Genomic DNA, 26,711 nt, shown 5'->3' on the forward strand with positions numbered 1-26,711 from the left:
TAATTAAATTCTGAAACTTCAGGCTGTGGTTCCTCCCAACACACAGGGATCTGATTTGTAACTCAGAGACATCAGAGTGCATATTGTATTACCAGTCCCTATATTCATCCTCTTTTGGTCATGGCAGTCAGGTAATTTTCTCTGTGTGTGGACAATAGTATCAGCCAGTTCCTATTCCAATGGAGGTGAGGCTTACTAGAAAAGCTGGAAGTGAGGGCTAGCTGCCCGTATGGCTCAGCAAAAACAAACAAACAAACAACAACAGCAGACAACACAGAATCATAGAATATCCAAGTTGGAAGGGACCCACAAGGATTATTGAGTCCAACTCCTGGATCCCCAAGGGACCACACACACACACAAAAAAAAAATCAGATCATGTGTCTGAGAGAATGCATAGTTTAGTCAGGAGAGATTTGGAAAAAGTTAAAGAGAGCACCTCAGAAGCCCAGCTGTGCACTGGTCCATCTGGGAGGCCAGTTTTGGGGGAAGAAGCTGGAGAAAGTCTCGCAGGAACACAGCACAATCTTACACTGACAAAGATGTTCTTGTTTGTTTGTTTGTTTTTGTTTGTTTGTTTTTTGCTATTAGGGTTAGCAAAAATGTGAAAGAAAGGATTTTCTAGAGAAGAGCCAGACTGGGATACAGAAGGAAGTACTCAGAGGGAAGAAGTTATTTAGGTTTGAGGTAAATAACCTGAAATATAGATGCAGATTCCACTGATTACCTGCTGATCACAACTGCTTCTATGGGGCTAGGAAGACTCTAGGCAGTTAAGTGCATGTGGGGAAGGCTGGAGAGAGTTTTGTGTCTGCCATAGATCCAAGAAGGAAGGTCATACTTTTGCTTTGTGTTTACTTTACCACCAAATGTGCAAGGCTGCAACTGTTTCCGAGATACCACCCACACGGTGACCGACATAAGGGGCTGGGAAGCTCAGATGTCTCTGGAAGGAAGCCAGGGCAGGCTGATACAGCATCAAGTCTGAATGGGTTTGCTCTAAGAACTTAGCCTGCTAGGTTTTGACAGAAAGAAAAGCATAGACTTTGAGGGCAAAGAAAAAGAGCATAACAACATCTTTCATTCACCATGTCAAACGTGCTTGGAACCAGGTACATGTGCATATGGCATATGCAGTCCCTTGAAGTTACATTTAGTCAGTCCTTTCAATCAACCAGACCAGACTGCTATTCAAATCACATTAAGCAGCCCTTCTATCCTCTTTCAAATCACTGCAGAAAACACTGAACTAGTTTGGTCTAGGCATTTTTTCTCACCTAAGTTTAAGAATCTGCAAAGTAAATGTCCACATCAGGTGCAGTTGCTCTGAACTTCCTTTATAGGTGAGAAGCGGACACAAATGATTTGTGATCTATTGTCAGTTATCTACTTTAGTATGAAAAAAATTGTTCTTCAAATGTGTCTGTTTCTTTCTCCCTTTGTAGTGGGGGTCTAGCCAGATAGCTCAGAGATACACATAAGCACTTGGTCAGCCGGATCCCACCTGTTTTTTTTCGCTGTGTACCAGAAACCCCAAGGACTTCATGCTAGGTTAATAATTTCTTTCCAAGTAGAATATAGCTAAATGTAGAAGTGTATGAACACTACATTAGTCCAGCACAACGAATTATAACTTCAAAGTACTATATAAACATTAACTTCAGTGCAATTAGACTATTCTATTAGTAAAATAATGCACAGAATACTGGCCTATTTATTCTTTTACTATTACACAAAATTAATGAGCTGTGTTTTTTGACCACTGATTCCTCCTTCCTCTAAATACCTGTGGATTAAAATTTAAGCTATTTAAACAGTTCCACAAAATTACTGGTAAGCCGAAAATGGAAAGGCAAGTATTTGAAATGCACTGCTACACACTGTAAACACTCAGAAGGGTATGTGAACGTAAGATCCCATCCCAAATCAGATTCCAGAGTAGATGAAATATTTTTTTTAGAATCAGAGATGTGTAGGGAGGCTGCTCTTTTAAGTTCATTTGGTTTTAGTTTTCACTTACTGTCTTGTAAATAAATAACAAAATTTTCCTGGTAGCTAATTCATCTTCCCTTTCCCTCCCCTCATTCAGAATCTCTCAGAACAATGTGCAAGTCCACTCTGAAGAGTTACTTACTGTTAAGAATGACAACACTCATGATAATGGAGGAGCATATATAAGAAGTGAAAAGATGACTGGAAAAAAAGCACAAGATCAGGCACTGATGAACACGAGATTGTATTAGCAGCTGTGAATGAACTAAAATATTCATTAGCATTAGTTGGGTGAGTAACTGCTGTAGTTGTCTCATTAAAAATCACACAGTGAAAGTGAGATAGTTGGTCTTTAACTTATTTTTCATGGTCTGAACCACATCTTAGCAGAGCGTGTCTCAGTGTGAGGACAGCACAAAACACTTCACCTTCCTCTGTGAATCAGAAGTTAAAGGATGCTAATAGAACTACAGATTGTTTTCTATTCAAAAATTGCATACATACTCTGTGTAATACTTATTTCTTCATGAAGGACGCCATGCTAACAGGAATGCAGTGTAACTGGTTTGGGATTTATGAAAGAAGGAAAAAAAAATCCTCGAACCTGTTTGCTTTCCTATGAATCAAGACCTACTTGATCAAATGCTTAAACTTACCAAAACATTGTGTAAGAACCTGAAGCTGGGTTGAGTAGGAACCTGACATTGAGCTCAGTAGGATTTGAGTAGTTGAAATAGGCCTGAAAAAATATACTCACCATAAATTGCGTTTATAAATACTTCCCAGTTCATTGCATTTGCAGCTTAGATTCCTCCAGAATTTTCCCCAGAGTGGAATTGTTATACACATGGAAGTAATCACATATTTTCCCAAACTCACAGTGTGTTTTGAAATAAAGATACTGTTCTCACATGCTATGCTAACTTCTGATGTTGCTTCAGCACTTGGGTGAACCAGAAACAGTTACCATTTGGAACTTGCCATCAGTATCAGGGCTGGTTTTCAGATGATGTAAGTATATTAGCTGGCAGCGTTTCACAATCTGACATCTGAAAATCGGGCATTAGAAATAAGGTTCATGTTCTATAAGCTCCTGCAAACATCTGAGTGCCCCCTGGGAGTTTATCATTTCAGTGGACAGACAAGCTCAAAAAAATCAAGGTGACAGAACATATATTTGTGCTTACCATGAGTACACAAGAAAAATGAGACAAATGATGACATATGTCCTATTTGTCTCTGCTGAGACCCTTGGAGTTTTCCAGGATGTAAAACCCTGTAAATCTGTCTCATTAAAGCACTTCAAATTTGTCTAACTAAAATAAATTCCAGATACTAATTTGACTAAAATCACCTATACATATATCACCTATATGTTTAAACTCTTTAAGAACAATTTGAATTTCATACTGAAATCAATATTCTTTCAGCATAAGCAGATCCCTGTGATGATCTGATTTTTCTCTTTATTTAGTATGGTTATAGTAGCACAGGTTTTAAAGATGCAGAAGCATGGCTCATCATGTGAAGGCTTCTAGCAGCTGGGTGCATTACTATTTCTTATTTATGTATTATTCAGAAAATCTTTTAAAAATTCATAATAATGGTTTTCTGTTTATCATCTTACAAGAGAATTAAAATCCATGTTTGCGTATTCCATAAAGAAGACAGAACATAGCAGTGTATTCAGCTCATAAATTCTGCGCTTATTTTTAAACCAATTTGTTAGTACTGAAAACTAATCAATCTCAGCACAAGCCTAATCAATCAAAGAGAAAAAAGGACAGTTATGTCTTGGTCTGACCCACTTGGTACCCTCATTTACACTAGCTCTGATACAAAGGAGGCAGAGGTAAACCATGGTTGGGGGAACAGGATCACCTGATTTGGCAGAAGCCCTGTTACACTGACTTATGTGCAGCTTGAAGTACCACAGGAAAGCTCATAAACAACAGAGGTGTAAGTTTCCTGGATGCCAGGGTCCAAGACCCTGAGATGAAGCGTTGTCAGAAAAAGGATTGGGGGTCTGCCCATTATTCAGTGCTCGAAGAGCTCCCTCTCAGCCTTATAACTCCAGTAGTTAATGTAAGTAGCAACAAATGCCAATAGAATAAGATCCTACTCTCTTAAGCAAACTGAAACTACAAATATAGAGGTTACTTATCATTCACTTAATGATGCCCATAATTGCATTCAAATAGTTATGTTTACCATCCTACTAATAGTCCTCAGATAAGGCCTAATTATGTGGCCTTATCTTACACTAAGATTAATCCTTATTTACAATTGAATAAACTCCCAGTGTTTTGAAATCTAAAGGCTTGCTCCTTTTGCAAAAGTTTTTATATTATTTCAAAACATTACAGAGCATTTGTCTACAAACATATTTTAATTTCATAGAATCATTGAATATCCCAAGTTGGAAGTGACCCACAGGGATCATCGACTCCAACTCCTGGATCCACACAGGACCACCCAAAAAATCAGACCATGTGTCCGAGGGTGTTGTCCAAACACTTCTCGAACTCTGGCAGGCTCAGTGCCGTGACCACTGCCCTGAGGAGCCTGTCCTAGTGCCCGACCACCCTCTGGGTGCAGAACCTTTTCCACACCCAGCCTGACCCACCCCTGTCCCAGCTCCATGCCGTTCCCTCGGGTCCTGTCGCTGTCCCCAGAGAGCAGAGCTCAGCGCCTGCCCCTGTGCTCCCCTCGTGAGGGAGCTGCAGGCCGCCATGAGGCCTCCCCTCAGCCTGCCCTGCTCTGGGCTGAGCAAACAAAGGGACTTCAGCTGCTCCTCATATATCTTCCTCTCTAGACCTTTCACCATCTTTGTTGCCCTCCTTTGGACGCTCTCTAATATTTTTTATGTCCTTCTGATACTGTGGCACCCAAAACTCTACACATTACTTGAGGTGAGGCCACACTACTGCAGAGTAGAGTGGGGCAATCACTTCCCTCAACTGGCTAGAAATGCTCTGCTTGATTTCTCTCCCTGCTTCTCCTTCCTGAACTCATTCATGAGAAAATGAAGCTACCTTTGTCTTTTGCCTAATTACCCTTTGCCTTCTATTGGATTTTTAGCCAGGAATTCACTCAATAAAACAAACAGTCCCCAAAAGCAAATAAAGTGCAACTAGGGAAAAAAAGTGACTCTCTGTCAGCATGGATAGTTCATCTAAACACCAGGCACATACTTCTGACCAGTGAGATAAGATCAGAGGCCAACACATTACGACTAAAGATGAGTCCATGAAGCTCTGACTGAAGAGAAGTAAGAAGAGCCCCATGCTATCAGCAGCTCTAATGGCACGGCACTGTGCTGCATCCTGCATTGGCAGCACTTAGATGACATCCTCCAGCCAATAATGGCCAACCTAGGTTCTTCTGCAACCAGCTGAACTGCTCCTCTTTTACACCATAGACCTGGAGGCTGGCAGGGAGAAAAAAAACAGTAAGTATTTCTGGTGTGCAGTCCACCTACCAGTTTCTCAGTCTTCATCCCCTCTTTTCAGCAAGCATCCTAAATGCAGTCTTACTGGAACAGGCGATTGACTTCAACAGTTATTTTTCCTTTAGTTAGGCGATGCAAAAAGTGCCAGCATGCAATCAAAAGCCTGGCCCTGCATGTTAAAATAAAAATTGTTAGGCTGCCTCTGAAGAAACCTCAACAATGTGGTATTTACACACCAATTCATAATATGCACTGGTCCAAACATGACCGTAAAGTTCTGTTACCACTGGGAGAACACACTACACAAAAGGTTTTCCCTGTCATTCATCTTATGCAAAACAGTTTTATGCCAATTTAATTTCACTGGCTAAAGAGGAATGACACCCAGCTTCCACCAGTATGAGATCAGAATCCTGTATGCAATTTCCAGGAGCATATTAAATGAATTAATCTATAAACAAAACAGTCTGCATGTCATACAATCAACTTCTGGCTTTCTATTTGCTTTTTCTATTTTTCTAAAGCCCCATCCAGCCTGGCGTTGAACATCTCCAGGGACAAGGCATGCATAGATTCTCTAGGCAACCTATTCTGCTGCCTCACCACCCTCAGTATAAAGAATTTCTTCCTTATAACTAATCTAAATGTACCCTCTTTTAGTTTAAGGCCATTACCCTTGTCCTATCCCTACGCTCCCTGAAAAAGAGTCCCTCCCCAGCTTTCCTGTAGCCCACTTCAGGCACTGGCAGGCTGCTGTAAGGTCTCCCCAGAGCCTTCTCTTCTCCAGGCTGAACAACCCCAACTCCCTCAGCCTGTCTTCATAGGAGAAGTGCTCCAACCCCTTGATCATCTTTTGAAAGTTAAATCTGCTTCCAGAGGTGCTTGTGGTAACACACAGAGATAAGATGAAGACCATAAATTCTTACATTGACATTACTTCCACCTACTACCCTAGTATCATTAAAAATGTTCAGCTCTTCCAGAAGTGTAATGCTGAACATCACAAAAGGTAGTCTGAATATGGCTACATAGGGCTGCTATATAAGCAATTTTCATATCCATATAAGTAATTTTCATAGTATTTTTCAAAATATTAATTTCTCTCTTCAGAAACAGATATTTTTATTTCAATACATATTAAAGATATACACATTACATCACTATACTTGGAATTTAAATCATCAATTGATTAATTCACCCTATGACATTTGTTGCATCTTGGAGATTATCTAACTTCCTCAGCCATGTACTCTGCAGCAAGTCTAGCTAAATATATGTAAGATTCTCTCTTAGTTTTGAAAAATGACTCACTATCAACAATCTACAGACCTGTAAACAAGTTTCATTCCACTGGTGTTTTCCCTGCACTGACTACTGACTTGCCATGTGTACCGACTTACATACGCTTGGGCTTTTTAAATGCTGGAACTTTAATTTATTTTACTTTTATCTCCTCTCCTTGCAGATAATTCTTATCATCTAAAAATGACAGAAAGTGATTTTGCAGTTCTGTGACAATCCCAACTTTACATTAGGATGCAATAAGCACTTCAAGAACATCAAGGGGAAGCTTGGACTTTATTTAATACTTTAATTAAGAGAAGTTTTTAGTCCCTTTGGTTGTATAAACAGACCTTCCTATGTAGAGTGAGTCAATATACTTCTGTCTACTTATCAACTCCAGTGGACTTGAAGCCGCATCATTAGTTTGCCTTGTAGCATGCCTAGATGCAATTATTTACATTAAAATGCTATTAAGACAACTGTCCAGCACCAACGGATGCTTTTGCCATGGAAACTTAAAAATGCAGTCCTGATACTGATCCCTTATTGACTTCAGATTTTTAAAAGATTCAAACAGTATCTGAATCAGTATATAAAGAATCACATATGGCATTGTAATGTATACTGCCCAAACGTAGTAATAACCATTTAAACAGCTACTTTCATTTAAATGATTAGGATCTATTAAAAAAAAAAAAAAAAAAAGGATTTCTATAAATCTGCTTTAAGACTATTTGTGTATACATATACCTAACAGTGAAATTTAGACTTTATTGTGACAACCTCGTAAAAGTCAAGAATATCAGTGTTAAAAGGAAAGTGCAGGTTAAAATGAAAAAAAAAAAAAAATCTATTGCTGCTGGAGTCCACACAGATTAATTGTGTGGCAGGATAATAAAGATGGAAATGTTTATGACCAAGTGTTATTTGTACTTCCTCTGCATAAGAGAAGGATAATCACATTTCTTCTTCCAAATCATGAACTGCTCAACACAGTTTTCTACCCACTCAGATCTCTCCCTGTGCAGGGCAATCTCAACAGATTTAGGACCAGACTGTTAAGTTAATTGGACATATGGTCTCCAGAACGCAGCCCCAAGAAAGAACCACCTACACCTCATCAGTTAGGCACAAGTCTGAATCCTATTCCCTTCCAAAACACACCCAAGTCAGGACCTGTAGGCATGTGCCTCCAGAGCCTGGAATTCTTCCCTGAAGATAAATGAATGGGACACAATGTTCATTTCTAAAATATGTCCAGAGGAGGAATAAGAGGTATCCCTCTTCTCATCTGATAACTAACAGGTTAAAGCACTCAGAAGAGAGAGGAGGCCAGGTGCAGTGCCTCCCTTAGCCTAACAGAAATTCAACCCTTCTTCTCCCACGTCTTAAGAGTGGAAGAGGCGCACAACAGGTGTGGCGATGAGGAGAGAGCACAAGAAAATACAAATTGTTGCTTCTTCCTTCTCTAGAAGCCATGATTTAAAAACTGAGCTGCTCTTACTGCATTTTAGATGTATCCCCATCCTACTTATGTACTAGGTATGCTCTAAGCACAGATGAGATGTGTTTAGAGGAGCTGACTGCTTCCCCACCTAGATTTTAGATTGGGGTGGGGAGGACAGGCATCTCAAGCTAAAATATTTCTTGTCATCACAAAAAACAAACCTATGAAAGACATTGTGCATCTAAAAACAAAGGAATACAATGTTAATGCCCTTCTTGGTTCAACCTTCAGAGCAGCTACACTTGCATGAAACCTTCTTGAAACATTATCTTTAAAATCTCAGCTGAATATGTTGAGGATGAACACCCAGAAACACTGGACGAAACAGCACTTACATTCTAGTGGACACCTTAAGTCTTATTTCAGCCTCTGAGAAAATAATAGAACAAGTCCTCCTAGAAACAGCTACAAACCAAATGAAGCAGGTGGTTGTGAAAAGCCAACATGGATTTACCAAAGGCAAATCATGCCTGACTAACCTCATCATCTTCTAGAGCACAATAATATCTTCTTGTCAACATGGAGAGAGCAGTGGGTATTGTTTACCCGGATTTCACCAAAGCGCTCAGCACTTTTTCCAACAGTCTTCTTCTAGATAAACTGGCAAGATACAGATTGGACAGGTGGTCTGTGAGATGGGTAGGAATTTGGCTAACAGGCTGCACTCAAAGGGTGGAATTAATGGTTTTTGCTCAGGCTGGCAGCCAGGCACAAGCGGGGTCCCCCAGGGATCAATACTGGGGCCCATGCTGGTCAACATCTTCATAAGTGATGTGGATGGTGGGCTTGATAGCACCCTTGCCAGGTTTGCTGATGACACTAAACTGTGGTGGGGTGGACACATCAGAATGGGTGCCATCTTACAGAGAGACCTGAGCAGGCTGGGAGAAGCAAGAACTGTATGAAGCTTAACAAAGTGCAAGGTCCTGGCCCTGGGACAACATAACCAACAAGTCCAGTACAGGCTTGGATCTGTGTGGCTGAGGAGCAGCCTTGGTGAAAGGAACCTGTGGGTGCTGGTGGACAACAAGCTGAATGTGAGATGTCACTGCAGCAATGAAGACAAATCAGATCCTGAGCTGTTTCTGCAGGGGCGCTACTAGCAGAGGTAGAGACGTGATCCTTCCCACTTTGCTCAGCACTTGGCAGTCTGCACATGGTCCAGTTCTGGTTCTGCAATTCAAAAAAGACAAGGAGAGGGTCCAAAGGAGACTAGGAAGATGATCGAAGGGCTGGAGAACCTGCCCTGTTAGGAAAGACTGAAGGAATCATATCTTTTAACCCTGGAGAAGACTCAGGGGGACCTCATCACAGTATTCCAGCACTAAAAGGATGGCTATGAAGAGGATGGAGGCTCTTCACAAGGAACCATACAGAGAAGGGGCAACAGGTACAAGCTGCACTGTGAGAAGTTTCATCTTGACAAAGGAAAGATTTTTTTTTACAGTGAGAATAATCAATCACCAGAACAACCTCAGGGGCAGAACCCCCATCACTGGAGATTTTAAGGATGCAACTGGACAGGGTGCAAGACAATCTCATGAGGCTCCGTTTTCCCACGAAGGTTGGACCTGATGATCTTCTGAAATCCCTTCCAGCCTGGGCCGCTCTGTGACTCTGTCCTAAGCCACAAAGGGAAAAACAACAAAAATCCTGAATGGTCCTACATCCTTCATCTGGAAAAGATCTGGAAAAGGTATTCATACTAAGAAGAATGAGAAAATACATTATATGTGGTCTGACGACCATGTAACTTTCTAGACCCATATCTACCCCAAACTTTTACATCAGAAAAACACTTTATAATACTATTGGATTTTAGTAATTGTGCATGGTTGAACGAAAAGCAGATGCACGTGATTGTTTTCAGCATTTTGAACAGGTAAACCAAATAGGCTCCTTAGGAAAAAAAAAAAAATGCAGCCTCCTAATTTCTAAGCCTCAAATATCTACAACCAGAAGGTAAATAACCACCTTCTGCAGATCGGCATGAGGAAACAGCCACGTAAACGCGGCTGGAACTGACTCAGGACTCCTGAACGGGCGGTTTTGCAATCCGGAGCAAACACCCAGCGCGGTGCCCTGCAAGCAGGAGGCCACCAGCCCGGCCTGAGAGGCTCCTGAGGAACCTGCTCCTGCTTTTCACGGCTCCTGTTGCGGGCTTTTGGCCGGGAGAAGAGTCCCGGGAGGGGACACCGGGGCAGCTCCTCCGGCCCCGGGGCGGGGTGGGGAAGGAGGGAGGCGGCCGGGGCGGTGCGTACGGGCTCGCCCGCACCTGCTCCCTCCTCCTCCTCCTCCTCTTCCTCCTCCTCTCCTTCCTCCTCCTCCTCCTCGCCCACCTGGCCGCGGCTCAGCCGTCCCCGCTCGGCGGCACCACCACCACCACCACCAGCAGCACCATGTTGCCCAGGGGAGCCTCGTCCATGCCGCCTCCTCCCAACCCCGCCGCCTACTTCCCGCCCCCCCGGGTCACTCTGCCCTCGGGGCTGGAGATCCTGCGCACCTACTCGGGAGCCTTCATCTTCCTGGAGATCGTGAGTTGTTTTTTTTTGGGGGGGGAACACCGTAGTCTTCCTCCCCTCGCCCCCCCCCCCCCCCGTCGCCCCTCACCTGCCATTTTGTGAGCGGGCTGAGGGCGGCGGGCTGTGGCAGCCGCCGGCAGGGAAGGAGGGAGGGAAGGAGGGAAGGGGAGGTATCGCTGCTCCTACCCCAGCCCAAAAAGGGGGGAAAACGGCTCCGTGCCCCGGCGAAGGGCAGCAGGGACCGGGACCCCTCTCCCCAGCCCGCCCCACCTCGCCTCGGGCACCCCCGGTCTGTCCCGGCCATGTGGGGAGTTGACCCCCCAGCCCCGTCCTGATGGGTGGCAGGGGGAGCTCAAGCTGCTGAGAACCCAAAAATCTCTCTGAAAAGTTACGCTGGTTGTGCTACAGGTCCTGTGCAAACTCCTGCAAGCGTGTTTAATTTGTGTGTGCGTAAGGCCGTGCTGATTTATGTGGGACTGAGGTCCTTCGAGCTCAGTCTCTGCGCAACTGTGGCACTAATTAGTGCGCATGGGGGGAGAAATCTTGGCAGAACTAATTTTATTAAGAGTTGTGTTCTTTTTTAACTTGGCGTCCCAGTCCGTGTGTCTGTGAGCTAGGTGCCACCCTGCAAGCTGTACAACGGCACCTGAGGAAGGAGCTGAGCACCAACTCCTGGCGCTGAATCAGGGCCTGAGTCAGTGGGCACAAAAGGTTAAGTAGGTTGGCTAACCTGGCAGGCATTTGCCATGCGAGCTGGAGGGGGCAGCTGTAGTATTGGGGAAATTGCACAACCCTGGATGCTGAGATTAGCAATCTCTGCAGTAGATTTCTTTTTTTTTTGTTTCTTCTATTTTCTTTGTTTTTGTTTCTTTTTTTTTAAAGAATCCTACAAGATTCCAAATTCAAAATACTGAAAACATTTCATGTGTGTCTGCTTTTTATTTAGCAGACGCTTTCTGCTATCCCTTCTGCTTCCTCACTGCCCATTGCTGTCTGGTCAATAAGTAACAGACTTGCACCTGCAGCCTTGTGAAACTAGAGAAAGCGGTTTGTCACACAGCAGCAAAAAAAAAGGAACCCTAAAGAACAACTTGAAGGCTAATACCGAAACCCTTGGGAGTTTTGAACTGAGACTACCAGTGTGTATTTACATGCATGCTGCAGCAACGTAACACGAGAGAGGACCCAACTAATTTTCTAACCAATTATAACTAATTTTATAGCAGGCAGCTTTTGAAAGGGATCGCTCTTCCAACCTTGATTCTCAAGGAAGTTATCTGAATCTGAAAATGTAGCCTCTGACTTTGTAGTTTTAAATCTGTAGGATTTAAATAAGAAAGTAGTAGCTTGCTTTGAAATTAATTGTAGCTATCCAACAGCGGAAGTAAAAGCTCCATCAGTCCCTTATGGCACAGTATCCCCACTACTCATTCGCTCAGATCTGTATACTGAAAAAAAATTGGTGATGCTGTGTTCTTTCTCTGGTTACAATAACTTCTGGAAAATGTACATTTCTCTAGTTATTGCAACATAATTTATAACTCACCTTATTCTATAATCTAGTTTTCTCTTTCACTTTATTATTTATTGTGCACTTTTTCAGCATTTTATTACAAATACATTAATAAAGATGTGGTTTCATCTTCTTTATGTATCTCATCTGTTTAGGACTACCAAACTAAACAGTATGAGATTGAATCCAAATTTGATGTGCATCCTCATCAAGTTAACTTCAGTGTATGCGTGTATACATTATATATATATATATATATGTATATATATATACACATAGTTGTGTGTATATATATGTGTGTGTGTGGAATATTTTCACACTTCGTTCCCTATAAATGACAGTAAGAGTAACATTTTCAACAGCAACACAGAAATCACCTGAGTATGTAAATCCCATTGCCAAGACTGTTCTAAGAGGGGCTTCGTTTAACCTCCACTTAGTGCCTATCATTTCTCAGAACAACACTTGTACTCTTTGAGAACTTTTGAAGTGTTTCCTCTGTTTTCCTGAAAGTAGTCAGAGGGCTTGTTGATGTGTGATATGAAGTGCTAATTCTGAGTTAGAAGGGACTGAATGAAAGTTCTCTGTCAGTTCATCATCTGCATTCCTTTCCTTGCAGCTGTTTGGAACAATAGTCTGGATTTTGGTAGCATCTACAAAAGTTCCACTGCCGCTGCTGCAGGGATGGGTAATGTTCGTAGCGGTGACTGCGTGGTTCCTCTCCATCGTGTTCCTGTGTGTGTTCCTCTTCGGTTATGCAAATAGAATTGCTGTCAACTGGAACCAGACAGTAAGATTTTTTATTTATTTATATATATATATTTAAAGGATTATGTTTATTTTATAAATCGAAAATGATTTTATGAGAAGTAGTTATCCTAAGTCTGATAACTAAGTAGTTATCCTAAGTCTGAGAAACAGGAAGTTTCTCAGAAAAGGAGCTCAAAACTGGAAGAGGACAGAGTAGGGCCACAAGGATGACGGGGGAAATACAAGACCTCTTTTATGATGAAAGCTGAAAGAACCTGCCTTTTGAAACAGATTGAAGCAGCGTACTTGCCCTCTATAAGCACATAAAAGGCCTGAGCAGCAGGAAAAGAGCTAGTTTAATAAGTCATGACAACAAATTGGTTTAAATTGTCAGAAATAATTATGGACTTAGAAATTAGAAAATATTTTTGGACTACTAGAGAAGTGAGTAATGGGAGGTAAAAAGATGTATGTAATATTGTAAAGGAAATGATACGTATTTTGAACACGTTGTGTGATGTGGTTGTCTGAAATGGCACCAGACTAAAGCACCCAAGAAGTCTCCTTCACTTCCTAAGAAAGTCTTCAGCTGACTTGGGGGTCAGTTCCAGAACAGCATTGACAACTGGCTGTTAGATCTTAGGTAGTCAAAGTCAGCATAAGCCTCAGCAGCTTACCGTCTTCTTAGGATAAGTTTATCTTGCTTATGGGAAATCTGGGGAAACTACAGACCTCGTTATGTTCTCTTCGGCTTTTGTCCAGTGTGAAGACAAGACTTAATTCATGCTGTAATGGAGCATTGTGGCTTGTGCCGATAGTTTTCACAGACTGTACCTTCCTATTAAAAAAAAGGGAAGCTGTTGGTTCTGGTTTTTACCAGTAACGTGGATATATGAGGTTATTGACTGCTAATTTATGTACTCCTTTGTTGTCATAAACTGGTTTTTACTTTGAGGTTTTTAGTGCTCAAGTAGTTGAGCACAAGGTGGTATTACTCTCTCTAATAATGCTGGGAGTGAATAATAACAGGTGGCAAAACTGTCATCAGAGTGGGAATTATCAAAAATAAGTCTTCTGAAAGGATCAAAACTTCTGAAATATTAAAGCATGTCTGTTTTTAACTGCTGATCACCTTTTCCTTCCTCCTGTGTGCCTTAGTTTTCTTACTGACACTTTTTTGATGATAGTTGTGTTTGTGTTCTTCACTATCAGTATGTTTGTTTATCTGTTCAAGTTATTGACAGACAGTCCTTTGAAACAAATGCTCTTTAAAGCAAAGTCATAGAGCTTTGTAAGTTTGAGGCTCCAACAGCATCCAAGTCCATCAGTGGTAACAAACTGAATTCTATTAAAACAAACAATTCTATTAAAACAAACTGGGTTCTATTAAAGCAAATACACATACGTACGGTCTTAGCTTTCCAGCACAATACAGGCAGTAATTAAGCTAATAATGAGTTACAATTAGAGAGTGCTACAGGGATTTACGCTGTGACATCCTCACAAGTTATGACGCAACAAAACCCTTGAGCATGTGCATAACTGAAGTAAATTAATAGTGTCCTGGGTTTCATTGAAACTATTTGTCAATTTACAATCATTAATCCATTTAAGGGTTGCTGGGTAAGGGCAGAGTCTTTTATAGATTGAAAATGCTCATCTTAAAACAATCTTTTACCTTGCACATTGGCTGCCTGGTGTTGGTAGTGCTTGGTTGTACTATTAATTTTCTCCCCTTGTATTTGATAAATCAGTGAGAAACTTTCCATGTCAGGAAATGCTAGATGAGCTGTATAAAAGCCATGCCCGTGGGACTCTAACTTACTCCAAAAAGCTATCGTAACTAAGTCAATATCTTAAATAAATGCAGTGTGAATCCTTTTATCTCTGGCATGGTGGCATAAATCCAGCCTCTTCCAGTCTTCGACAGAAATAACAGTAGATGTATCATTTGACCACTATTGTTAGGTACACAAATGTTCTGTGACTTGTTGGCACTAAACTCTTTAGTAGCACTTCACAAGGATTTTTACCTTCTGTTTCAAATAAATAATTACTAGAAATACTAAAACTGTTTTTTAATGTTACACAATACAGAGGTATACGTGTTCATTTTAGGTTGGCACTTATTTATATAAATACATGTTTTTGGTACTTCAGAAATTAAATTTGTAATAGAACTCAGACATTACAGGTCATAAAATTAGGAAAAAGGGGAAGAGTCATGGCTTGTTTATGTGAGAGTACAGATGCATCCTTTATAGATTCATGAACAAATGTGGTTTCAGACTCTGGAAGGCTAAGTGTAAACATGAAAAATAGCTTGGGATTCTGACAGACCTGCATTTGTTAATGCCATATGACATAAGTAGCTCCACTGAGCTCATACAGATATTTAAAAAATAAAATGCTACTCAGTGAAAAGTTGGGAAAAAATATGGACCTTAATACATCCCTGTATTAGACCAGATGTTATGACAAATACATTTCTTTACGACCTGACTCACAACACACTTGTTTACAAAATTAGATGTGAACTAACATATCACGCAGATCTGGTACTGTTCTACATATCCCTTGTGTGAGGCTTCAATGATTATACAAGGGTTAAGGCAATAGAGAGTTAGGTACCATGCTAACAATTATTAAAAACAAAACTGACCACCTTCCCTAATAACATCTTGGCTTTTTCGGTCATAGAAACCCTAACCATATAAATGTGAAACCTTCCTGATGCTACACGGCTTCACTGTAATTGCTGCCAGGAGAAGGAAATTAGAGGCTTCAGCAGGAGGATGGAGGAAATGAAAGAGTTTGTCTTGTGAAAATACCTCTCCTGCTTGCATTCAGCACCATCTTCCTCCTGGAGCTATTTGTGCTCCTTCCAGTATTTAGTAGCCCCAAAATACTGGATGTCCTTGATTATCTATGGATTTATGAGCACCGTTTGAGTTGCTGAACTCCGGTGCTATGAAATTTGTACGTCAGGTCATGGTGAGGTCTGGGGTTTGTCACGGAGGGAGCACACACCTGCATGCAGTCCGTCTGTAGAAGCTGTAGGTCTGTCTGCCAGCTCAGTTGAGCAGGGGAAACCAAACCAGTAAGCTTCTGGTGGAGAGAAGTGCCTCCCCAGTTGCAGCACAGCACTATAGGTTCTCCAGTGCTCCATCACTCTCACGTACAAGCAGCTGCCGGTCCCTACATTTTTTTCTATGAGGTACAGATGTTAGGGGAGAGCAGGAGACTGAGAGAATGCGTCTCCTGTCCAAACCTTGATTTCTGGCAAGCCCAGGACATGACAGCCATCCAGCTAGGTTGTAAAGCCACTCTCAGCCCTCTTTTCTTCTCTTAGTTCTGTGGATGTCAGTGGCGTTTCCTGGTGGTGCTCCTAAAGAAGTAATAGTATAAAAAATAAATAAATGAATAAAGCAGCCAGGATAGAAGACGTGAAGTTGGGAATTACTGCAGCTGTTTTTGCCAAAACTTGTATTCTCAGTAATAAGCAGTCATTAAGAAAAGCAGTATTGTCTATGACCTAGCCTCAAATGATTCTTAATTAAGATAAAATTATTTCCTGGTCAAAGTGGAATTGCAAAGTGTAAGTAGCTGCTTAGATCATAACTTGCCAAAACTGACTGGAGTGTGAGTGCTGGAGTAGCTATACCTGCTATCAAATATGAAACAACCAATTAATTTGGAAAGGAATTCTTTTAATAATAACAATAAAATAAAATCTAACACCTATGAAGAAACAATTCTCTAATCTGGGAAACGTTCTCTAAGCAGGGAAATGCAGAGCATTCCTGCCTTGCTGTCAGATAGCGACTAGCTAAGGGTAATGCACGATAAATTGTGTGTGTATGAATGCTGTCTGCCGTTGTGGTGAGTCACACGGGATGCTTCCTCCTGGGTTCTTGCTCTTGGCATACTGGTAGTCCATTGCACTCACGTCAAGGACAAGTCCACAATGAATTTGTTTGTACTTGAGATAGACTGTGTATCATGGTTTTCATCAAAAAAGCATACCCACGCTTGTGCATAATATATAACATTATGCAGACCCGCATGTGTACGCACACACAGCAGGTGGTGTATGGACTCAGGAACTGAGTGCAGTGCACATACCTGCTTTGCAGACTCAACATCAGAGGGAGATGCTGGCAGAATACGTTAGATGTCTTCAAACTGTACTGGAACATGTCTTGGATTTTGCTGCATGGAACACTCTGAGGCACAAGCCACAGAAAGATTTAGGCACCAAACCTGCTTTTTTTGTGTACCCCAGTCATAGAATCCAGAAATGCTAGATCTCTGAACCTTGTCCTTTGCTAGTATTCACTACAGAACAGCGAATTGCCTAGAGAAGAGCAGGAGAGAGACATATATAAAGCAAATCCTAGCTCTTGTTAAGTCCCAGACATTTTATTCAGCAGGATCACAAAGTACCTCCACATTACTCTATTTTGTGTAGAGCCAAAACAGAGAGAGTTGAGGAGGTGCCTCAGTACTTGGACTTTGTACCACGAAGTAAACTTCAGCTGTGTCAAGGTTGGCATGTTTCTGGACACTTAGAGAAGCAACATTTAAGCATGTAAAGGGAGCTTTTGGAGTTGAGGTTGTAGCTGAGAAGGAATTCAGGGGACTGCGAGTTTGTACTGTCCTGCTTCAATTGTGATAAAGTCAGCCTCTGTGTCCCTTCTTTTTGAGCTGAGCTTTATGAACGGAGAGTTCTGTAAGCTCCAATTGCTTTAAAGTGATCTAAAAGGTCAGCACACGTACATAAGATGAGCACATGCCTCTTAATTTGAAAGAATATGGAGGCTGGGGAGAGGGAGGGTTGTCTTATTACTAATTATGTTAGGGAGTTGTTTGTAATTGCAAGCAATTGTGAAAACATGTACTGTTTAAGCTCTCAGATGGATTTAGCATTGCTCACGTACAGTTATTGTTATCAGTGCTTGTTTCAGGTTTCAGTGTTGGCTTTCACTTGCACTGAGACTAGAAGAACTAGGTGCATGTTGCAGCACAGACTCAATCTGTTCTTTGCTTTTCAGGACTTTCTTTTCCATGGGGCTACTTTTGTCTTTTATTTCGGAGCTTTTCTGCTGCAAGCAGCAACCACATCTCTGCATCACTTCCCCCGCAGATTCAATTCCACCACACACGAGAAGATTCTAGCTGATCATGAATATAACATAAGCATAGCAGCCTCGGTATGTATTTCATTAACTTGTATCTGGGGACAGAAGTCTGTTCTAAGTCCTTGTAGCCAACTACTCAAAACGGGAGAAGTGCTTGTCTTTGAAAGCAGCAAATATTTTCACAGTGGCATGCAAAAAATATCGCAGTAAGCTGTTACTCAAAGCTAACGTGATAGATGCTTGGAGGATACTTTTCACAATAGTATTTGAAATATATTATCACTACAGCTTATAATTTTAGATGAGATATTTTGTAAAAGCAATGCTGGTTATTGGAATAGGAGAAAAAGATAAAAACTGAGCCTTCGTCAAAGCATCAGGTGTGAATTCTAAGCCTGCGCTCAGACTTGTAATTGCTTGGGATTTTTGGTACTGTTTAGGTAGTCCTGAACATACCATGGGGAAAGATCTTGGACTAGCTCCTTGTGCGGCTCTAGATATGCCTGACTTCAAAGAAATATACAAAAGTTAGCTGCAAGGGCCATGCTGTTACCTATGACAAGGGTTAGAGTGTTTTTATTGATAGCCTAATCTCAGACTTCCTTTTTATCACTGCAATTGCATCATCGCTGAATCCCTGTATCTGGTGATGTGGGTGTGTATAGCTGAGTCAGGAAATACACCGGGCGTTAGCTTTCTCCCTGGCTGGACTCTTGAATGGCAAGTAGAGGTGTGGAACTGGACTAAAACTACTGAGCTTTTTTTCTCTTTAACCTCCAAGAGCATCTCACATACCTCAGGGAACTTGATGTATTTGTTAAGCTTCTAAAACGCTCTGTGGGTATCTGTTGTCTTCAGAACTGGATAACCACAAATTTTACACTGTAAACACCTTCAGCTTATCTTAGGATAAAAACAGATGAGCCTAAGGTGTAAAGTTTACATTCTCCCTGAAGGAAAATAAAGGAAAAACCTTTTGCTTCGGCAAGGGGTGGGGTGGGCATGTCAGTCTCTAAGTCCTAAGTGGCTTGTCATTACCCTCTTGCCAGTAACACGCTCCAGCACATTTAATGGTACACAGACAGAATTGGTATCTCATAGTTGTGTCCAAACTGAGAGAGCACTTTCTATTAAATATCTCAAATTCTACACTTCCGTGTAGCTCTTCAGTCCTTGTTTTAGTATGTTCAGATCCTACTTAATAAAAGGTAAAATATTTTTCTTCAGTCAACTGTCATCTTCTTAGACAATAGAATACCGAGGACTCCAAGAAGCCCTTTACCACTTCCATACTATTTTTAAGAATAATTCAGTTCTTCATGACCCTCAAATCCCTGCCAAGATAGGGAGAAGGATATTCTTTTGTAACTCACCTCAGTAATTTTTAATTAAGATATGCTGGGAAATGGCAAATCAGATACTGTAGTCGTTAGTGTTTTGTTGTGTTTTTTTATTTTTTTTCCAAAAAGTATCTAATTAGAAATTCAGGGCATACAGAGCAAAGAAAATTGTGACCCTTTGAAACACTTCATTAAAACAATTCTATGATCTACATGAGAAAAAAAAAAAAAAAGAGATAAAGCCTTGTTGACGTTTTGTCTTTTAAAATTACTTCTTAGATGTGTATACTGCGATTAGAAATGTATCTGTTCCTTTCATGAGTGATGGTTCTAGGATGTAGCATCTCTTCAAAACTTGATTTATCACATTAACACTTGTATGGCAAGCAAGGTTGTTATCACATGATTGAATCTGTATGCTCTAGGAGAGTGACCATCATCAGCACTGGACAATACGAGAAACTACCTTTTTCAACAATTCAATGTCTAATTTTTTTCTTCTGTTTTATATTATATAATTGAGTTTGCCATGGTATGGCCTTCAGTTTCTATCTGTTCAATTTAGTTCTTGAGCAGCAGCAGATTCCTGGCATTTCTTAGGAATCTCTTCTAGTGTCTGGTTATCTGGTTAAGGAGGCCAGATTTGAATCAATCTCTGTATTTCTGCAAGTAAAGAACTCTGCTCTGTAGAAGTTTGTCTCCTTAATCATTTGCTGGTAAAGGCATGCACTTGGATGCCTTCTAATCAAACACTAAAAACTTCCAAAACTGAAATATAAGATGTAAGTACGCACAATTATTTTGTACCGTAATCTCTGAACATGTTCTGTTTAGATCCTAGTTCAAAATATCTTCTGCAGCTAGCAACTAAGTTAAAAGCAGTAACATGGGTTTAAAACAGAGAAGTTCGTGAGTAAACTTCAGAGGATCCCAGACCTGTCTTTACCATAAGAATTTTGCAGGGGGGAGATACCTTTTGAATCATTTGTGTTGCTGTATTCTTTTGGAATAGAAAAAAAAATGTAGATCAATGTAATGTGTCGTTCACTCTTTTTTTTTTTCTTTTCTTTTTTCCCCCTACTCCTCTAGATTTTTGCCTTTGCAACAGCTGTTTGTTATGGTTGCAGCACAGCCATGGCATTAAGGAGATGGAAGCTATAGCGGTTGAAGAGACTTTAACGCCTGAGTGTTCCACTTCAGATCAAATTAAATACTACTTGTCTGTTTTACTGTAATGTAATTCCGAAAAAGACTTTTTTTTTGCTTAAAATCTGTTTTCAAGTGCTGAAATGCAAATAACCCCTAATCAGGATTTCCTTAACAGAAGACGTGTTTCTATCTCTTCCTTTTTTAGTTTTAACTTTTGTTGGGGCCTAGAAACATTATTCACTGAATAGTATTATAGAGTTCAGGGATAAACAGATGTCATGAGCAGATAGCAGAATTTTAGTGCTAAACCAGAAGAGCGGGAAGAAAGCTGAAACTAAACAGACATGTTACCTGCACAGGCAGCTAAAAAGCTCCCCCCTTGTTAAGTCCTGGGACTGGGCTTTCAGTGCTTTGCAGCATTACAGTGCGCTCCACACGGGTGGGCCTTGAGGCTCCTGGTGGAGTCATTGGTCCTGTGTGTGCTGCTCCTTGCATAATCAGAGCCCAAGCTGACTTTGCGGTAGCAGCTTAGTATAAATTATTAACTTTGTACAGAGGAAATATTTTAAATATCCACGCAGTGCAATCTTTTGATATTATTTTACAACCATATTCAGCTATGGTGATCTGATCCTCTAAAGCTTATTGTGTTCTTTTGTAGATGGAAACTGTCTGGGACTGCCAGACAGTAGTTCATTAGTTTTAGGCATTTAGCTCAATCAGATCTATTTATACTGCAAAACAAACAGTGCATTTGTGTTGTGTGTATATAGGTGATATAATTTTGTTTAACAGGAATATTTGCACTGTTTTACTTTGTTGAAGTACAGCTGTGGTTTTGTTACTTCAAGTGCTGCATTTGTTACTTATTATGTGAGTCAACTTCATTTGAATGGAATGTTACCAAATGGTGCATGTTGTCTGACCTCAATTCTTGCAGTGCGCTGTTTGTTACATCTTAAACCTGCGGTGTTGTAAAGGTGTTTTTATTTGGAGAGATGCCTATGCAACATCTTGCTGAAAGCAGTGGAATGCAAAGCAGTCCGCCCATGAGGGAGTTTGCTTTTGGCAGGAATGAAGTTTAATTGAGCCTCCTTTGAATACCCCAGTTGTATAATGACATGCAATATTATAAATACAAAGTTAACGAAACGATAGCGTTGCACTCTGTTCCTTAACACTCATCCTGTTTGGCAGATGGCAAACTTTTTTTTTTTTTTATAATGCTAGTAAATATTTTTTTTGCTCTTGTGAACAGTGCCAAATTGATAATGTGGGAACGTAAAGGTTCCCTGTCATTCAAGAACAACTTGCTCACTGCATCTTGCCAGTGCACCTTACAATTCTGCAGAGACCAGCGGTGGTTGGGTAAGGGAAGACAGGACTTCCCTCATTCCGGGCCTACTCATTCTCCTTGAGCCAGCAAGAGTATCTGCTCTGAAGGTTACTTTGCCAAACTTGTCAGGAACAAGGATCTCTGAGAGCCAGCCACCATCAGTGGAGCCTGTCAGTCCCTGCTGACCCAGGATAGAGATTTTTATCGGTGACACGGCAGTGAGCGGCCGCCCTTCCAACTACTGGGACCACGTCCTGAATTATTGCAATGGGATGGTTTTGTATATCTTTTCTGAAAATTTTATCTTCCAAAGATTTTATACTCTGCCTGATTTTTTTTTCTAATCCTCTACTTGCATTAAAACTTGTTTTGTGAATGTTTTATCTAGAGCCATATACTTTTAAAACACTTCATATTGTATAAAATACATTTACACTGGAGTATATGGATGAAAATGTTTAACGGACTTATGCTAAGCAGCATTAAAGTTACTTGATGTGTTTATGGCAGCAGTCTGGTTATTAATCCTGTTTGTAAAGTCTTGTTATTAGTTCTCTGTTTGGAAAGTATCAAAAAAACTACTTTGCAGCTCAGATGTGATGCTAGACGTACAAAATTAAGGCTAAGATTTCTTGAGAAGGCATGACTACATTGGTATTAGTTTTGTATAGTGGTTTGTGATACAGCATGAATGTCAGTGAGGAGAAGAGCAACATCAGCTACAACAACATCCTAAATGGATGCTGCGCTTTGGTGTGGTTACTCCATCACCCTGGAACCTAGACGTGCACGGCACACTGCAGACTGTGCACAGCTACAGCACCTGCAACCAACTGGGACGATGAGGGAAAGATCTTAACTTTTTGCTTATTTAAACCTACAGAGGATGAAACCCACACATGGTGTCAATTAAAAAGTTGTCCAAGGTTAGTTGGCCTTTGTACTTGGCCTCCGAGTTCAAACCTGAGGTATAAAGATGATGACTAGTGGGTGATGTTTAAATGTCTTACTCTACTTGTAGAAGCAACCCAGGTAGCAGAGTGCAGTTAGCATAGCATGGAAACTTTATTTGCACAGTGAGGAAAGGTGAAACTTTCCCTCTTAACTATCAAAGACAAACAAAGGGCAGTGAAGAGATAAAGGTGAAAACTCCAGTAATGAAAAGGTGGCTTTTGTAGCTGAAAAGTATTGAAAGGACAGAAACGTTTTGTTAGTATGTAACGAGTTTTACTGGTCTTTGAGGAATATCTAAGGAAGTACACACCAGAAAAAGGAACAAGGAAGCCATCGCATTCTTTCTTTTTTTTTTTTAAAAAAAAAAAAGCCAGTAATTAATTTTGTATTACTTTTTACAAAGACGGGTATGACTCACAAATGGTGTGTGCATGCTGGGATGTCTGTATGCAAATACTGATAGGGGATTAGCACGAACCTTGTGATGGTTATTACAGGTGATATATGCAAGCTGGTTCTAATAAGTCTCACTCTTTTCTCTTAAATTAAATGTACAAAAATGTCTCCAAGCCTATGAGTGATGACCTTGAAGAACACGATCTTAGACTTCTTCAAAGAATGGAAGGAGCCCGGGAAGAGAGAGGAATATAAACTGTCACAATGAATTTAAGGTGGATGGAATTAGACCACAGATACCAAAAAGTGTTTTCGTCAAATGTCTCTGTGATGTGAAGCTACGGTGCAGGGATATCCAAGATACCATGCAGGTACCTACTCTTTTAGAATCAGAAAATACTACATAGTATTTTGGATACCAGTGTTCTGTAGCTGCTGCTAAATAAGCTCTCTATAAGGAGACTTCTCTTCAAAAGGTACAGGGAGAAACACTAGTTTGCTATTGCTTAAGAGAAAGGATGAGTTTTAGAAAGCTAAACTTTTGTTAGAACATACTCAGAAAATGATGCGCAGAAAGTGCTTCACTGAAGTCCTGACTCTATGTCTGTCTTCCTGAATATCTGGAAATGACCCAAGGTGACACAGCTCCTGCAGTGACTATTGATATGTACAGGATCAGGCTGTTAATGATTTCTCATGCCTGTGTATATTGGTTATAACTCATGAAATGAGTAAAGTTATGTTGCTGTAAAACACATCTGTAGAAAGAGAGAGGCAGAACCGGACAGAGATCATGCAAATCTGTTCCCTTCATAAAAAGTTAAAGAAAAAGCACTGAAAAATCAATAGGTCGGTGTCTTTTCCTCTTTAGCTTCCAAAACCATCTCACAGCACTGACTCCCACTGCACTTCCTCTAATCCTTGTATTTTTGCAATTGCTTTATAACTGTAAAAAATGTTGACGTTCCGGTCTGAATTTGAAAAAAAAAAAATGTTAAGAGAGGGTAAAACTCTTGGAGAACTAGTTTGCTCTTTTTTTATCTATATAGAGGGAAGCTGGTCTCTGAATGCTGGTATCCTGATGCATTTCACAGTCCATTGCTGGGCTGCCAGGGTTGTACAGAAAGGCTTCCTGGTTGTGTCTGAATATAATGGGGAACCACAAATTCTAAAACTGAAATGCAAACCTAACACTGGGCTTTTCAGCCTTACAAAACGGAAAATTGGAAAATGAGAACATGCTGTATGTTTTTCTGATCTGGATTTTGGACAATTGGTCATGACACCTTGGCCTTTGTGGAGACACAAGGAACACCATCAGAAGAAAAAAAAAGACAAATTAGCAGTGGAAGTATTATATATATAGTTTTTTTTTATTATTATTATTATTATTTTAAGTGGAGTTCAGCATGACTGTTCACCTTTCCCCTGGTGGGTTAACTTGCTGTTGGTCCCTTACGGTGCTCATGTAAACCCCCTTCCAACCCGAGCAGCCCAGAACTTACTGCTGCTGTACCTGAGGAGCTCCTGGGAAGAGAAGTGCTGTTCTCCTGTCACAGATGGGAAGCTCAGAGAGGCTCATGTGCTGAAGGAGACCTGTGGTGGAGCAGAACCCGGTTGCCCAAGGCAAAGGTGGATTGAAATGTGGGCAGGAAGGCAGCGGTGCCGTGCAGCCTGTACGTGACAGTTCCCATTTCTGTCTCTGTCACGGTCGTATTAAGTCAGGCAATTAGTTACATGGGGTTAAAAGGTAGAACAACTGTGAAGGATTATGAGTCAAAGGGAGGCTTTATGTGCCAAATTGGCCATTCCTATATCAAATGGTAGTTTCTGGGTATTCTGACTTTTTTTAAGTTTTGATTATCCAGCTGTAAATACACAGAGTTCCTGTTTGAGATGTTGGTCTACCTCCTGCATCTTAGGAGAGGAAACAGATCCTCAGGAATCTGCAGGTTTCAGCTGCTTCCTTCTACATGACATGTTTGAGCCTTACAACCTTGGCGTTAGGAAAACTACCTGCATCCAGCCCGCCAGGGCACAGCTTTCAGGTCAGAAACCCGAGCTAAGTTTTGGTAACTAACTTGTCAAGCTGCCTTCCAAGGAAGCACAAGGATCAAGTCATCAGACTTGGACGGGTATGTTTTAACACTTTTGTGTTAAATCTGGAGGTATCTGGAGGTAAATCTGGATCTGGAGGTATTTCTGATCTCCTGAGTCCAGTGAACACCCTACCTACATCACAGCTCTTATGTGATAGTGTGACCTGAACAGGCATCCCCTCTTCTCCCTGCCTCTTCCCTGGTTTTGGAAAGAAAGCCAGGCATGCAGACAAGCAGGGAGCTGCACCATGATCTGGACAAGCTGGACAACCCAGAAAGCAACGTGGTGTATTTGGACGTGATTCACGGTTAGGTAGATAGCACATGCACAGATAAACTTTGATGGTTCCACCAAGACAATGTAGAAGTTAGGGCAAATGGAGGAATTGTGTCGGAGGCCCACTGATTATAAAAGGAGGTTTAAGACCTTAGCAATTCGTTGCATTTGTCCCATGCAATAAGTCTAGGTCTTGAAACTTTAATATGCCTGTTTTTCAAGCTGTAAATACCTTGTCCTGGGATGTGACATCCTGGGGAACCTGTAGGGCCAGCTTAGAGCCTTGGGCTGTTCAAATAAGAGGCAAGGTGAATCATCACCGGATGCTTTAACCCCAAATTCAGGACCAGAGGGGAAGTGTTCCCCACCTCCCAAGTCCACTTCCCAACGTGGTATCAGCTCTAAAGGTTGGAAGAAGGACAGGAATTCTTCTCTTCCTCTCTCTTCCCTGGCTACAGTCAGCATGGGCCCTGCATGAGCTGGAGAGCAGAAAGGAGGAGAAGTTGGACAGAGGTGTCATCTGAGTGCTAAGACACGGCTGACCTGACCCGTAGCAGTGACAGCTGTTCCTGGGCTAAAGCCCAAGGTTCAGTCCCTGACCTAAAATAAAAAGTAAATATATCTGATAATGAATTTGTCAAACAACAGGTCTGGGTCTTAGCTGGAGCAAATGTTCCTAAAAGAGACAGAATATATCAGAGAGAAATTTCATGATGAACAAGAGGCCAGGTTTTGCTTTTAGTTATATAAATGCAACTTCTTTTGAGGTCTGGTCGCCAGCAAGGAATCTCACTAATGGAAGTAAGAACAGAATTTTCCCTCAGCACTAAATAGAGCTGACATTTGAAATAAATGGTATTACAAATTCTTTGGCCTTGTGTCATTTGCTTTTTCTCCTTAGGATTCTGCTGCTGGGATAAGTCATTGCTGGAATAGCTGCTGTCATGAAAGGAAAAAGAGCCTTTGTGTCCATGGCAGACTTAGAAGACGTGAAGGCTCC

General features: G+C 41.1%; 1 protein-coding gene across 1 annotated transcript; it reads left to right on the plus strand.

Moving 5' to 3' along the window:
* The first annotated feature begins 10,318 nt into the window (after nucleotides 1-10,318).
* On the plus strand, nucleotides 10,319-22,489 carry MAL2 (mal, T cell differentiation protein 2). The gene is made up of 4 exons (XM_040546947.1): nucleotides 10,319-10,768; nucleotides 12,889-13,059; nucleotides 18,074-18,232; nucleotides 20,590-22,489. The coding sequence occupies exons 1-4, from the start codon at nucleotides 10,634-10,636 to the stop codon at nucleotides 20,659-20,661; spliced, it is 537 nt and encodes a 178-aa protein (XP_040402881.1). The 5' UTR covers nucleotides 10,319-10,633; the 3' UTR covers nucleotides 20,662-22,489.
* The last annotated feature ends 4,222 nt before the right edge of the window (nucleotides 22,490-26,711 follow it).

The sequence above is a fragment of the Cygnus olor genome, chromosome 2, assembly GCF_009769625.2.
Source record: "Cygnus olor isolate bCygOlo1 chromosome 2, bCygOlo1.pri.v2, whole genome shotgun sequence".
Classification (NCBI taxonomy): Eukaryota; Metazoa; Chordata; class Aves; order Anseriformes; family Anatidae; genus Cygnus; species Cygnus olor.

Bases quoted from the DNA above. Each gene is read 5' to 3' on its own strand.
- MAL2 (XM_040546947.1), top strand. From the start codon at position 10,634: ATGTTGCCCAGGGGAGCCTCGTCCATGCCGCCTCCTCCCAACCCCGCC. The intron at 10,769-12,888 runs GTGAGTTGTTTT...CTTTCCTTGCAG, and splicing joins CCTTCATCTTCCTGGAGATC to CTGTTTGGAACAATAGTCTG. The intron at 13,060-18,073 runs GTAAGATTTTTT...TTTGCTTTTCAG, and splicing joins CTGTCAACTGGAACCAGACA to GACTTTCTTTTCCATGGGGC.